The sequence below is a fragment of the Colias croceus genome, chromosome 17 (genome assembly GCF_905220415.1).
Source record: "Colias croceus chromosome 17, ilColCroc2.1".
NCBI lineage: Eukaryota > Metazoa > Arthropoda > Insecta > Lepidoptera > Pieridae > Colias > Colias croceus.
The window spans coordinates 7,259,981-7,275,925 of record NC_059553.1 but is presented as its reverse complement, the minus strand read 5'-3'; the positions used below and the strand labels follow the sequence as shown (position 1 = coordinate 7,275,925).

At 31.6% G+C, this 15,945-nt stretch overlaps 3 protein-coding genes across 11 annotated transcripts in view; 2 read left to right on the top strand and 1 right to left on the bottom strand.

The window, feature by feature from the left end:
• Positions 1 to 1,764, bottom strand: part of LOC123698829 (transient receptor potential cation channel trpm) — a 225,688-nt gene extending 223,924 nt beyond the window's left edge. For all 9 annotated transcript variants that reach the window (XM_045645592.1, XM_045645595.1, XM_045645593.1 and 6 more), the window contains exon 1: positions 1,459 to 1,764. In XM_045645592.1, the coding sequence (XP_045501548.1) occupies positions 1,459 to 1,548 (90 nt within the window). In that variant the 5' untranslated portion in view covers positions 1,549 to 1,764. The remainder of the gene's footprint in view (positions 1 to 1,458) is intronic.
• LOC123698832 (transmembrane protein 214) overlaps positions 1 to 15,945 on the top strand; it is a 196,704-nt gene that overhangs the window by 48,630 nt on the left and 132,129 nt on the right. The window lies entirely within an intron of this gene.
• Positions 11,024 to 13,535, top strand: LOC123698837 (5-formyltetrahydrofolate cyclo-ligase-like). The gene is made up of 6 exons (XM_045645616.1): positions 11,024 to 11,102; positions 11,966 to 11,985; positions 12,066 to 12,187; positions 12,388 to 12,640; positions 12,793 to 12,917; positions 13,021 to 13,535. Exons 3-6 carry the CDS (start codon positions 12,071 to 12,073, stop codon positions 13,111 to 13,113), a joined length of 588 nt encoding a protein of 195 aa, XP_045501572.1. The 5' UTR covers positions 11,024 to 11,102; positions 11,966 to 11,985; positions 12,066 to 12,070; the 3' UTR covers positions 13,114 to 13,535.

Below are 15,945 nucleotides of genomic sequence, written 5' to 3'. Positions count from 1 at the left end.
TACCCGAGAAAGGACACAGGCTACTTTTTATCCCGGAAAAATGACGCAATCCCGGAAATCCCACGGGAACGGGAACTATGCGGGTTTTTCTTTGCGGCGAAGCCGCGGGCGGAAACCTAGTACGTAAATAAAGTAACGCTAAATCTGTGATAAAGAAGCAATAAAAAACGTGTATTATTCCAAAGCTATGACGTAGCACCATATTACTCATTTTACCATTGACGTGCTAACCCAACCCTTTGTTTGTTTGAACATTATCTATTCTGCACCTCCTTTGACAATTTTTACATCATCCACCAAAATTATTATTATACAAAACATCCATACACATGTTTGTCTGTTATGCTATCACGGCTTACCCATAGGAAAATTTTGATAATATTAAAATATAAATATGTAGTTGAGGATCCCAGGTCAAAAAAGCTACTTTTTATTGTCATGAAAGCTCTTAATGTGGCATTATGAGATAGAACCAGACATAATATATCTAGTAAAATGAAATATACCGGCCGAAGTGAGATCCTCCTCCTTTTTTTGAAGTCGGTTAAAAATATATAAGTTACATATCTATTAAATTATCACTTGCATCACGTAACAAACTGTTAACGAAATTCTTAAATTGACAAAATTAGCAAAAAGCGTACGTTTTTAGTTCCTATTACAGATATCTAAGAAATACATACCTATTATTATTAGGATAAGTTGATGACATCAGCATAAATTCTGTGTAGTTCGATTAAATTCTAGTTAGAATTTTAAAAGAAATTGTTGTTTTTAAAATAGAGTTAGAAATCCAACCTTCCAACTTCTGATTTACGTGAATTAGGTATATTGTCAGTAGTAATGAAAATGTAGAGTCCTATGTTACATACATATTATATTACACAATTTATCGTTTCAAATTATATTTGAAATCATAATACCATTTGCAATAATACCGACTTATCTCAAGGACAAAATATATGCCGTTATTTTACTGTGCTTTTACAAAATCATGTTCATTGTTCTCATTTGAAATGTAGAGTTTTTCTGACGCTAACAGTTTTAAACGTTTTAAAATGATTGTATATTTATTTTAAACAAGATATAAAGTAGATATTTGCAATTTAATTTATAAACATTGAATTAAGGTCAAATTAAGTTCAACGAACGATGTCGATTAACGCTAATGGCAATAATTAACGTCAAATAATTTGTCTAATATCTTACAAATTTTAATTCCTAGAGCGCGCACAGCTTGCAAATATTTATACCGCTCTATCAAACATAATTTAAATTAAATTAATTTGAATTATTTATTTATAATGCACTTGCAAGAGTGAATTATTTATAAAGGTTACGATGTAGTAAGTAACATATTAGCATTTATAACCTAAATGTCAATATTGCAGATAACCTATTCGTTTCTCTCAAACTCCTTTGTTATTGAAACAACCGAATGGTACACCGATCACTTACCGTTTTGACTTCATTGTTAGACGATTTCGCAGTGGACATAGCCTTTATCATCCTACTGGAGTTATCCAAAAGGCACTTTTGAATGCTCATAACTCGGTTTTTTATAACCACTGCACAGAACTTATTCACATCATTGGCAATTCAACACGTCACGTAAATCACTTTAACCCATATGGAATTATTATGAGACCAAATCACATTCCATGTTAACTCGTTAAACTCGCGGCGTGTTAGGTTATATCCATTGATTTGACGTAAGAAAGTTTTGGCCGTGCCGGAATGTGGCACACACCCTCTCCTGGTGACAACTCGAGCTCGACTAGATTCTCTGCCGAGGAGCGCCGGGCGAGAGTTGCGGACTGCGGACCGCAAGGCGCAAGCTAACAGCAGCTGTCACTGGCGCCCCCTGCCACTCTCAACCAAACAAAGAACATTTGGGTTACATGTGACCCTCAGCACACCTCGGATATCCTGAAGGACGCCCTGTATTAACATTATACGGAAACTATTTGTAAATTGTTAACTCCTAGTTTACACTCCCTACGTTATTGCCTAACAAAAAGTGTAGGCGTTTTTAATTTCCCTGGTTTAATTTAACTCATTTAGTAGTATGCACGAGTAACAATTATAATTTTATCGATTATGAGTAATGGCGGTAATTAGAGTGAACAATTATGTATTTATATCGCTTTCACAATACCTATTGCTAATTGGTTCACTAAAGTATGCTTTAAAACATACACGTACATAATAAAAACATAAATAAAGGTTTCTTTGTACAATACACACAATAATTACAACACAAATTTGAATTAAAAATGTTTTATATGCCTTATAGCAATCGACTCTACATCTCTACATTTTGTGTAATGCAACTCTATATTTCAAAACTATAATTAAATATTGTACATTCAAACATAGAAGAACGCATAAAATAATGAGTATTTAAAAAATACATTTCATTATACATATTAATTAATAATTATTATTAATATACCTCTACATCCCACAAAATATATTGGATGTAGAGGTACTATTAAATACATTAAATTAACTATTAAGATAATGTTTAAACTCTATCTTTTACACACTTTAGGTAGAGTTAACAGTGTAAATAAATTATATTACTGACTCTACCATGTTTATTCTTTAATATTTTGGTATTCTCGGTCCATTTTGAAGCAACAACAGTTGTTTACCGTCTGTAAATAATAAATGGAGCTCTCTCAAGCAATTGCAGACTGTCCCTAAAAGCTAGAATAAAATTCTTAGGTATATGGTAGTATTTTTTAAAGTTCAAAATTTCTGAAATTGAACTGTACAAATGATATTTTTTTCATGTTTTATATATGTAATTCGTGTTCGGATCGGATTGTCGCTACATAGTATAAAACAAAGTCGCTTTCTCTATCCCTATGTCAATTGATTTTTATGCGGTTTTTTTTAAATAGATAGAGTGATTAAAGAGGAAGGTTTTAGTACCTATATAATTTATTAGGTTTTAGACAAAGCGGGCGAAGCCGCGGGCGGTAAGCTAGTAATATTATAAATTCCTGTTTTTCGTATTTCTTAAATAGTGGCATGAGATTGAGATGACGATTAAATGATCATTATTATTAACTGCAAACTGAAAAAAGCAAAAACAAAGAGATCAAATCACGAATATATTTTAATTCGTATTTAACAACTCAAGAATCATGGAAGTACCTCGGTAAGACAATGATGTAATAGTATATCAATAGATATTATGTTTAATGAATGTGAAGAAACAAAATCCATACTTCCATACTTATATTATAAATGCGAAATTAACTCTGTCTGTCTGTTACTCAATCACGCCTTAACTTCTGAACCAATTTGCATGAAATTTGGTATAGAGATATTTTGTTACCCGAGAAAGGACATAGGCTAGTTTTTACCCCGGGACATAGGATAGGTTTTATTCTGGAAATACCACGGCAACGGAAACTATGCGGGTTTTTCTTTGACTGCGCGGGCGAAGCCGCGGGTGGAAAGCTAGTATTTATATAAATATGATCCATGAAAGTTGGTGCTTGTGTTTCATTCACGCAAATGGAAACTTTATAAACGGATTTGCGCTTGGTTTTCTCATAATTTGCATGTGTTTTGAACAAAAAATTATTTTTTCAAAAGCTATTAAAGATGTTTTATTTATTTTTAAAAATAAAAGTTAAGTACTTATTTCTCTAATGAAAATTGTGCCAAGGTACGAATTTGTTTTTTTTTAATACTTGAACAGAACAACAGAACATTATTTGTTATTATTATTATATCGTTTATATATTTCCCTGAATGTTAAATTATTTCTAAAAAAATATTCGGTTTAAATTACCTGAACACTTCCTTCGACGTGTTTGGGACATTATTAAAAAAATAGATAGCACAAGATTGATTACACAATATAAATTAGTTTGATAAATTCACTTAATTTAGATGTCTCAAGTTGTTGTTGTTGCCGCATACACTAATTAAGGAGATAGAGATTTATAGCTTCTTCCATGTACTGAGAAAATAATGTTAATCTACGACACTATAGGAATACGGCAAAATCTATCTAATATACCTACACTAATATTATAAAGAGGAAAACTTTGTTTGTTTGTTTGTTATGAATAGGCTCATAAACTACTGGAACGATTTTAAAAATTCTTTCCCCATTCGAAAGCTACATTTATCCACGAGTAACATAGGCTAGGTTTTATCCCCGAAATCCCACGGTAACGGGAACTATGCGGGTTTTTCTTTGAAAACAAGGGCGAAGCCGCAGGCGGAAAGCTAGTATATTATACAGGCGAAAGTTTGTATGGATGTATGGATGTTTGTTATTCTTTCACGTAAAAACTACTGAACCGATTACAATGAAATTTAGCACACGTATAGAGGGTAACTTGGATTAACACATAGGATAGTTTTTATCCCGGAAATCCCACGGGAACGGGAACTATGCGGGTTTTCCTTTGCAAACGCAGGCGAAGCCGCGGGCGGAAATCTTGTATCTTATATTTATTATTTCATTATTTCTTATGAACCAGTCTGAATGTTTGAAAGATAATCTTTATGCAGGTGGATCATATCTTATTGCAGGTTAACTGGATTTTTTGTTATTTTTTTAAGTGAAACTTTTTTAGGCGCGTTGAAATTTCAAGATCGCGTCATGACAATGCCGTCACATTAGGGAGTATTGCGGCAATTTTGATATCTTTGAATCTTGCCAAAGAAGTTTCATTTCTGACACGTGTGCTTGGCACACACGAAAATGAAAGATTTTTTATGAACTAATCTGAATATTATTTTGAAAGACAATTATCCTTTTACAGATGGATTATACCCAAAACATGAAGTCAGATTTAAAACCGTTAACTGGATCTTATAGTTTGTAATTTTGTGGGTACAAGTTTGTATGTTTGTACAAGTTACGAATCATTCCACGAAAATTTATAACCAAAAATTTCTTTTTTACATGCACTTTACAGGAAAAGCTATCAGCGGCATGATCCAAATCTCTCTAGTCTCTACCTGTCTTTATCAAATCGAATATTTTTTTATTCGATTTTTATTTACGTAACTACAACTCGATGAAAATTGCGAAAAAATAACCTTATTGCGTTATATCATACATACTGTTACTAAAAACTCAATCTAGATATTGGATTAAGACCTTTTTCTAGTTGTTGTGCCCACTAATCCTACTGGAAGCGGTTTCTAAGCTATCTGACTAGTGAATTTATCCTAAAATATACTGAAAAACATGTTTGTATTCTGCTTTTATTATAAACCATTTCCTTTGGTATTATTAAGTGCATTTTAAATTAACACAATTTATACTGTTATATCTGTATACAACTGCAGAGAATTAATCGATTCAGTAGTTTAGGAGTCCACAGCGGACAAACAATGTCAATTAATTTATAATATTTTACTATTCAAATCGGAGTGAATGATTTTTTTATTTAAGTATGTATATCTTATTATAATACTTGTTTACTAAAACCTAATAAATGATATATAAAACTTTCCTCTTGAATCACTCTATCTATTGAAAAAAACGCATCATAATCCGTTGCGTAGTTTTAAAGATTTAAGCATAGTACTCAGGGACATACTGGGACAGAGAAAGCGACTTTGTTTTACTATGTAGTGATTATCGTACCTAACCGTAAATGAGAAAATGTGAATAAAAACTTAAATAAATGTTGTTTTTATTTATATATTAAAACCAACGCCTGAAAGGCCATCCCTGAAATATATTGTAATATACAAATACGTAGATAATTACAATTGACCTAGAATAAGATGTATGTATGAAGTTTACTTTTATTTCAAACTGAAACTTGTTATTTTTTAAGTTATAGATAGTATTATGTTATTTTTCTTATTCATATTGCTACCTAATTTGCTAATGACCATCGTTGCTATTTTGTCACAATCTGTTCCCAAATAAACACCTAGGTATAAGTTCATTCTTTTAAAACAAGCTAAAATGCTAGTTCAGGATACATCGCCTATTTTTGCAAGTGACTACTATCAAGCTGATTTTCCATTTGTAGCTTAGCTTTATTTTGATGAGACACCGAATAATTTCGTGTACGAAACTCTCGATTGTGGTACCTAACAGAGATAACAAGGATAAAAATTTTTGATTTGATGGTTCTCAAATATTTATTACGCAATTTGTAGGACAATATGTCTGTTGAATTATATAAACATTAACTAAGTGAAAACAAAAAAATCAGCTTGTTAGTAATCATTTATGATGACCTCGTTATCGATACACTTTGGGAAGGGGGACTCTTTGAACCAACCATAGATTTTGTAGGACAAATATTTTTTCGAATAATTTAGGCAATTATCTTGAGATTGAACAAAAAAAAAATTCAGTTAGTAATAAATATTTGAAAACCATCAAATCAAAATTTTTTATCCTTGTTATCTCTGTTAGCTACCACAATCAAGATTTTCGTACACGAAATTATTGGGCGTCTCATCAAAATAAAGCTACAAAAGGAAAATTAGCTTGATAGTAGTCACTTGCAAAAATGGGCGATGTACCCTGAACTATGCGTTAATTTTTCCATTGCCTTGCCTTAACCATGTAAACACATTATAGCGTGACCTCGACCATCATCTAATAGCCTTATTATCTTGTCACGACGTTATGAAAATCTGATAACCATCGAAAAATGGTGCAGCAAATATGAGATGCCTGCTCAAAACCTTTTTACCTATGGGTCCATTTTGCTTGTATTAAAACAATACCAGGTTAAGTAATTTTCATATTATATTATTATAAAAATTTAGGGGAGAAAGGTACAGAATATTTACATCAGCATCTTCGATTTAGGTATCATCTGTATGTTTTTATAAACTCAAAAGTCCGCATGCGAAGTCTCTACGAAGTCTCTACGTATTAGGCTGAAAACTTGGTAATAAAAAAAATAAATAAATAAATAAAAATCATTTATTGAACAAGCTTCCTTACATCATAATATAGACCCCAGACTCCCAATATAGCTTTCGCTGTGTTTCAGGAGTCTGTGTGACAGATGAAAAATAATAATAAATTATAATAATATTTAAAACAATTTAGTTCCATAATATTTAGCAAATAGAATAATTAAGACAATTAAAATAATTAATACAATTAAAAAAATTAATACAATCAAAATAATTATTTGACTAGTTAGTATTTTATAGAATTAAAGATTTTAAAAAAAGTGTGTGTGTGTGTGTGTGTTTGTATGTAGGCTTAATATATTTTCTTGATATTTTCAATACATTCCAATGTCGTTTTTAAAACAATTATAGATAATAAATATTCTTAGGTATAACCTTTATACAAAAAAATATTATTTGTCATGGATATATCGCACCTTCGGTAGAACAAGGGCATAATTGTCATAAATTGCCAAAATGACTTAAATATGCAGAAATGCTTTAAAAAGGCCCTTTCAACTGGAGGGACAAAGACATTCGTTTAATTCCTACAAAAAACAGCCAGATTGAAATAGTGGCGTTGTCATTTTGGCGCTATTTTGTTTCTCTCTTGGCGAGACAAAGTCTCATTGGTTAGTTGTGCCATCGGCGGGGACTGAGCTAGCTGTCACTTGGAGCGCTAACGTCGTTTATGTAAATATGCCCTATAATGTTTTTGATTTCTGGAACGACAAGGCCATATCTGTCACACTTATGCCTAGTTTACGATTTAAAAATTGGGAGGACAAAGTCGTTCAGACATTTGTGCCCTTGTCTGTCCAAGATTTGTTATACTCCATGGTCTTAAAAGTAACATTTTATTCCGATAATTGCTGTAGAGAGCAAAAAAACAAGTTAGTTTTTTAGAAATTTAAACGATAGGACTACCAATCAAAATACAACAAACATACCCTCACACCCACAAATCTATCCTCAAAAACTTTCGAGTTTACATAATAAATAATAATATTAGTAAGATATTTATTCCTAAATAATTATTTTTCTTTTTCAAATTTGTTTTTGGAATGTATTATTTTGCTGTGAACACATTGCCTATAAAATCGATCATACATAAATTAGGGGACCCAGCATAAAGCCGATGCCGTCCATTCTGGAATGTAAAACGTGCAAAAAAAGCTGGCCCAATATCAATATGCACTCCGGCAGAATACATAAGCCTTATAAAAAATGCCACGAAAAAGGAGGAATTATTTAATGTCAAGGAATTGAATTATGATTCTTTCTTGTTCTGTTATCTTAATATAATATTATTCCAATTTTTAAAGCGATTCCAAAGAATTTTGCTAGGAAACATAATAGTTTCAGATTGTTGAAGATGTGTAATGGCTGATTAGTAAGTTTTGATCTCTATTTTTGTGATAAAGTACTGCGGCTTTCTAATGTGTTTAAGAAAATAAAACATTTATACAAAAAAACACGTTATTATCATTCCAAAATTATTAACTTAAAGCTTTAGATATGGCCATATTTACAAATTAATTTTCTTGTTGGTGGAACAAGGGCACAAATGTACACCTACTTAAGAAAAAAATATTATTAAAAAAAAACTAGCAGTTTTTAATATTTGTAAACGATACACCTAAAAGAATATAGTATATAGTTTATGTCATACAAAGCAGAACAACCATAAAAAAATTATTATCATAGCTAGACCACATTAAGTACTACAAATATCTTAAAATGGCTCTCCTGTAAAATTGCAAAAACTGTAATTGTGCCCTTGTTCTACCGAAGGTGCGATATGTATATATACATAAACCAATTTTAAATAACATCAATAAAAAACGTTACATAGATTTTTTATGTTCTATACTATCTTTGATAAATTTAGATACATGTCTTTAATAGTACTATAGTATCATACTTTAATAAAATAATGAAATAATAACTGTACATAAATGCGAAAAATTGGTGATACTTATTTTACTTCAGCATGGCAACGACAAAAGATTGATACAAAAATGACATTATTTTTAATAGGAGTAATGTAATTGAAGCCACGTTAATTGACATTTTGCGTGTTTATTGCGTATTATTATGGTAAGTTTAAAGCATTGCTTACATTGTTTGCCATTTGTGTTATTTTATGTATGTACTAGCTTCCGCCCGCGACTCCGTCCGCGCGGATGTCGGTCTTTGCGTGGATGGTTTATTTCTCCATTTTGAGTAACTCGGACAATGACATCTTATAAATATCTATTGGACCCAAATACGGCTAGGTCTATAATAATACGCAACGTGTGTTCGCGGTACCTACTACAGAACAACGTCTATGGATAACTGAAAAATTGAGATTAATTTTTTTTCTACGTATTTTTCCAGGATAAAAAGTATCCTATTTTACGCCCAGGATAATAAGGTATAATTATACCAAGTTTCATCGAAATCGAACCGGTAGTTTTAACGTGATGTCTTCACATACAGACAGACAGACAGACAGACAGACAGACAGACAGACAGACAAAAATTTTTTTAATAACATATTTGGGTTTGGTATCGATCCAGTAACACCCCCTGCTAGTTATTTTTTCAATATTTTCAATGTTCAGAATTGACCCTTCTACAGATTCATTATATGTATCGTATGTAGGTATGTATTTATGTATGTTAGGAGATGTTTACGATTACTAGGTATATCTAGCTAGGAGTTCGTCCAAAAACGACTCAGGTTGATACGGAATAACAAACATTGCATGTTTTAAAATCTGTTTAGTATCTATTTCCAAAAAATAAACTCTTATAAGTAAACTTAGCCTAGGTCTTTAGTGTGGTCAAGGAACAAATTATTTCCCAGTACATATTTAAATCTTTTAAATGGCTACTACTCAACTTTTTATACTTAGCTCTATGAAATGACCAAAAACCGATTTTCAATTTTTTCTACCCGTGGGCCGTGGCGTTAAAAGAAGTAGGGCATCATCGTTAAATATAAATTATTCATAATATAACGTGACAAATTAACTACTATGGGACATTTCGATCAGGAAAAGACTAAAAGTTTATTAATTTCTTATTTTTCCGGGATAAAAAGTATCCTATTTTATGCCCAGGATAATAAGGTATAATTATACCAAGTTTCATCGAAATCGAACCGTTACTTTTCACGTGATGCCAACATACAGACAGACAGACAGACAGACAGATAGACAGACAAAAATTTTTTTAATCACATATTTGAGTTTGGTATCGATCCAGTAACACCCCCTGCTATATATTTTTTTTTAATATTTTCAATGTACAGAATTGACCCTTCTACAGATTTATTATATGTATAGATTTGTTTACATTGCGTGTACCTACAGGTATTTGATGATAAAAATAACGCGATCATTATTATTTTTTATCTAAATATGTCAACTAATTAAATATTATAGATTAGTCAGTAATCAGTATGTTTAGAAAGTTTTAAAGTAGCTATTTTGATCGCTAAAAGCGAATTAGAGCAATATTGTATAGCTCTTGGCCAGTATAAATGCTGTCTAAACAGCTTAAGCTCTCCTAATAAAATTAATTGTAGAGACAGAATTGGGAAATTTTTAGATGACTGACAATTTATAGAGTTTATCGAGTTGGTTATTATAGATACCGTAACCTTGTTTATTACAAAGTCCAATACATATAATAATTTACACTCTATCAATAATATCAATTTATGTTGGTCATCCGTAAATTATATAGGTAGCATATAATATACATTTTAGCGATTCCTTTTTAAGTGAAACCTTAAGGCGCGTTGAGACTTGAGAGTAAAACTTCAAGGCGGCAAGTTTCATTTCTGACACGCGTGCACACACGCTCTTTGTTTGTTTAATTATATATTTTATTTCAAAATAATATTATGTACAAATTTAAAACGACATCTCTAATTTCCTTAGTTAATTCGCCCAATTGAACAATAAGATTTGTCTATTAGACCATAGATGTCGCTAAAACCAATATTTTTTGAACACAAATTTTCTCTAAGTTTAAAATTGTATACATAGATGGCGTTGAGCTAAAAGTATCTATGTTTATTTTTATTATCTGGTTATATTGCGTGTTAGGTTATCAAACAATGATAACGCTGTCTGCGGTATTATAATATCAGTTTCGTCGGATAAATATCAAGGAAATCACGCATATCATTACAGGTAAGAATAAACTACTGTTAAATTTGCATAATTTCCTAATGAGTTAAAGTTAATACAGTAGTGAGTAGGTAATAGCTTCAATATCTATCAATTAAATATTTCGTAAAATAGCAGGAGCGGATCCAGGGGAGGGATCGATTTTGATTGTTTTAACTTAATAACAGTATTACAATATTATTTCCTATTGTAATACTGTGTTATTAATGTGTATTTTTTAAAGCATCGATAATTTTGATTTAAATATTACATTATGTCACATTTTGAATTGAATACAATGACCATAATTAATTATCTAGTTTTTTGTTATGTACCTATTCTCTCCCTATTCCAATTGGTTTCATTCTACTATTAGGTACTTATTTTATTTTATTATCTGATTCTTACTCGACTTGACCGTGCTTTTGGGTGTTCTTCAACAGTTCATATCACAATTATAAATCAGAAGCCAGTTGAAGTACAGGCAAGCCAAGCCAAGGAATCAGAATAAACAGTCAAGAAACACGGCCAAGTCGACTACGAAACAGAGAAAAAAATAATATCACAATATCTACCACGGACTATTCATATAAGTAGACTAACAACAAAACAAAACAAAACAACATAAAAAACATAACAATCAAATACAAAAAGTGTTGTATTCCGAAATTGGTTCCAATATTTGTCTCGCTCACACGCACGACAGATGAAGCGAGAGACAATTAGCTGGCGACTCCCTAAGTTGAGTATTATTGCAATCCTTTACTATTACTTGCTCTGTGTCCTAACTGTTATCCCTCGTCGGAAAACCGATAAAACTTACAATTACTAACTTACGTTGTATTGGTCTGTTTGGCGCCTGTTTCTGCCTGCCTGCCTGTCTGCAGATGCAGAACAAGCGCCATAAGTAAGTAGCATAAGTACGTAAGGCAGTGATAATCTCCAATACCTATTTTTATTGTAATATACAATTGTTTTTTTTTTTAGCTACAATGTGTTCGCGGTCACCAGATCTAGCAAAAATGCAACTTCGTGAGCAAATATCAAAGAACATTGCACAGCTTTCGAAAGAGGAGAAGGATCGTCAGTCTAACATAGTTTACAATAAGGTAACTGTTCTATTTCATACCCGTTACTTCACAAGTAGATACCTAGTAAGGATCATAATGAAACGTAATGTTTCACGTATCAATCAAAAGCTTCAAAAGCTCATTAAACGGCACTTGTTTAAATTATAAAATTAAATATGAAACTGCAATTATAAAAATGCGATTATAACTTCGACCTAATTAATCTAATACTTTCTCAGATAATCAACCACCCGTACTACAAAGCCGCGAATCGAATAGCCATATTCATGAGCACGGACGAAGAAATTAACACGGCTCCAATTATAGCCCACATTCAGGCTAGAGGAGCCTCTGCATTCGTGCCTCAGTATGCTGGTGGTGTGATGAAAATGCTAAAGGTAGAAAGTGGTGATCAGGATACCATGCCGCAAACTAAACATAGCATCCAACAGCACTCGAAGGACCAAAAGCGGGAGGACTCTTTGGATAGTGGTATTGCCAATTTTAATATGGCTTATTAGTAGATGGTAGATGAATAAATATTAATTCAATCTGAAACTCAAACATTTATTTAATTATTCAAACGTCATAACATATTTTTAACCACTTTTTAAATAATAAATATTTTCGATCACTATTTCCAGGTTTAGACTTAATAATAGCGCCAGGTGTTGCTTTCTCGCTGGATGGGGGCCGCGTTGGGCATGGTGGGGGCTACTACGATAGATTCTTGGCAAAAATACGAGCTGAGCAACAAACACCACCAAAGGTTGGCCACCAACATTTTGGCACATGAATATGAAATTTGTTTGTTCCTGTTTATCATGATTATTTATTTTGACAATAAAAACTAATTCGCTCTTTTCTGTTAGGTGATAGCAATCGCGTTCAACTGCCAAATAGTGGACAAGGTGCCTATGAATGACCTGGACCAGAAAATCGATGGAGTTATTTACGCAGAATGATATTTTATATAATTAAGTTAAGTATAGTTATATACTTACAAAAATATTACTTTTACAATTAATGAAATAATTGTAGACATTAGACATGCATTTAATACTTAAAAGTCTGATATTGTGTTAAAAAAAATTGTCAATACTATTTTATTAAGCAAAGTGCATTTAAGAAAATAAATTTGCAATTTATAAGGATGAAACTACAACTGTTATAAGGTCTAGAGTTTGTTGGATATTTTAGTCGTAAGTGTGAATATAATTATAATGCAAAATAAAGGTTTATCGTCAGTATTAGATTGTTGAATAAGCATTGTAAATTAATTTGTTTTTTTTTATCCGTCAGATAATATAGATAGATCGTTATATCTTGTCTTCATTCTTTTACGCGTGTAATGAGATTTGTTACACAATTTTTATTTGCCACAGTTTGTAATCTAAGGCCGCAGTCATCTGGTTAACTGTTCTGTGGGTTAAAACACAGGTTAAAACCATAGATTCAAGTTTCAGTTCATTTTGTTTTCCTTCTGCGGCGCTAGTAGTCTACGGAAAGCTTAGATCATTAAGAAAGTTGTTTAATAATGATTTTATTAAATGTTAGCAAATTGTTTTTATACTTGTAGTGTAATTTTCTACTATTAATACTTTAATAAATGAAACTGATCCTGTGATACATTTTATTTTATATAAACCCTGACTTCACGTGACAAAGACTTAGGGAACTTTTGGAGTCCCAGAGAATTTCCAGCCGACTGCATGTCCCAAAGCGGAGTTTAAACTTTGTACCAGTTTTTTTACCGTACAATCCTTTTCCTGAAAATAACGAACAAAAAAAATAAAATTATATATTTTAAGTTACATGCATACATACATTTTAGCGATACCTTTTAACATTTAATTATTTTAAATATTAATTCATTGAAACGACATAATATTATCTACAAGTTTCTTATAAAATAATTCCAAAGATTAGTATTGTCTATTAGACCATAGATGTCGCTAAAATCAATATATTTTGAACACTTTGTTCTAATTTCAAGTTGAAAATATAGATGGCGTTGAACTAAAACGTTTCCATGTTTCTTTAATAATCTGCCATAAATATACGTGTAAGAGCGTTTTCACATTGTCCGGTCCGATATCGGATATCGGAAGCCGATAGCCGATATCCGATATCGGACACAATTTGCCCTTTCACATTATCCGATAATATCGTCCCGATATCATGAGTGTTGCCAGAAACTGGAAAAGTAGATATATGGAGGATTAAAAAAAAACAGTGGATGCATTTATGTTACAAAAAATAAACTTTATTTTAATTAAAATAAATAGTAATAAATAAACTATGTTTTTCAAACCGGTTTAATCTGCTGACTGCGGAGTTTGGATTTGTACCCTCTGCAGGGTCAGAATCTAGTTTCAATATTCAATTTCATTGTGAGGCTTGCTTTTTTTATATGCTGTTTTTCTTTTTTTAATAAAAGAACATGTTGTGTGGTCGTAGTGAATTTTAGAACTTTTTTATATTAAATCATGTACGACTGTTATTTATGTTCTTATACAAATAAAATAAAATAAAATTCAACTCAGTATTAAAGCGACGAAACTGGCAAATATAAATTCAAATTACATTTACAAATGTAGGTGCTGTTATCTACCACAGAACAGTAAATTATCTACGTAGTACCACAGACTAATAATAATATAGCCATACGAGCCATGACAACCAAAATAGTAAACAAGCCAAACAAGCTCAAAAGTCGCCGCGCGTTCTTGACAAAATGTAAGGTCGCCGCATTCTAATTCTGAAATTTTAGAGAAAACTAAACAAAATTGCCGTATTGTAAATTTTCTTTTCAATAAAAAGGGTTTGATTTAAAAAAAATCAACTGATAGATCGTAGTTGTACATACAGTAAAAATAACTACAAAAAAGAAACCGACTTCAAAAACAGCTGGAAAAGTAAAATATAAAAAAGATTTGATATTATTAATAGGCATGACGAAAGATTTTGAAATCCTCTTCCATAATGTGTGTATACGTTTACTATACAAGAAAAACCCTATATTTCGGTAATATACTTAAATTTAACGAAGATAAAAGCCATTTTTCAAAAAATATTTATTAACTGTGCCAAAACAGCTCGCAGGTGTCATGGCGTAGGTGTGACGTCACTCTTTAGTAAATACGTAATTATTTGTACGCATTGCGAAGAAAATTAAATAAATATTTATTTAATATGTGTTATAGAAACGAATTTCAAAGTTTATAAGTGGTGTGCAGTATTGCAGTGTGAATCCACATAAAAATAATGCTGAAAAATGTGTTAGTAATTATTTCAAGCGAGAAAATAATAAGAAATGATTGTATAAAGTGGGCGCGGAAAACCCCGAAACCACGTATTGTGAATTCGCAATTATATTTCTGCTCAGCCCCCCTAGTCAAGTGGCTTTCTGTTAGCGTAGCGTTCAATAGAATAGACTACGAATGTATGAGATTGACGTAAGCTGTAGATATCTACAGCTTACGTCAATCTCATACATTCGTAGTCTATGTAGATATCTACAGCTTACGTCAATCTCATACATTCGTAGTCTATGTAGATATCTACAGCTTACGTCAATCTCATACATTTGTAGTCTATTCTATTGAACGCTACGCTAACAGAAAGCCACTTGACTAGGGGGGCTGAGTCGATAAAGCATACGTGAAACAAAAGAAAATAAATAAAAATGCGTATTCTCAACATATTCATAATAACAAAATACATCTGACGTGAGTTGTTTATTTAAAAGTGACGTCACGCGTGTTTTAGTCAAAATGGCCAACTGCAGAATTTTA

Coding starts and splice junctions, on each gene's coding strand:
- LOC123698837 (XM_045645616.1), top strand. CDS start 12,071: ATGTGTTCGCGGTCACCAGATCTAGCAAAAATGCAACTTCGTGAGCAA. Junction 12,188..12,387: donor CTAACATAGTTTACAATAAG/GTAACTGTTCTA, acceptor ATACTTTCTCAG/ATAATCAACCACCCGTACTA. Junction 12,918..13,020: donor AGCAACAAACACCACCAAAG/GTTGGCCACCAA, acceptor CTTTTCTGTTAG/GTGATAGCAATCGCGTTCAA.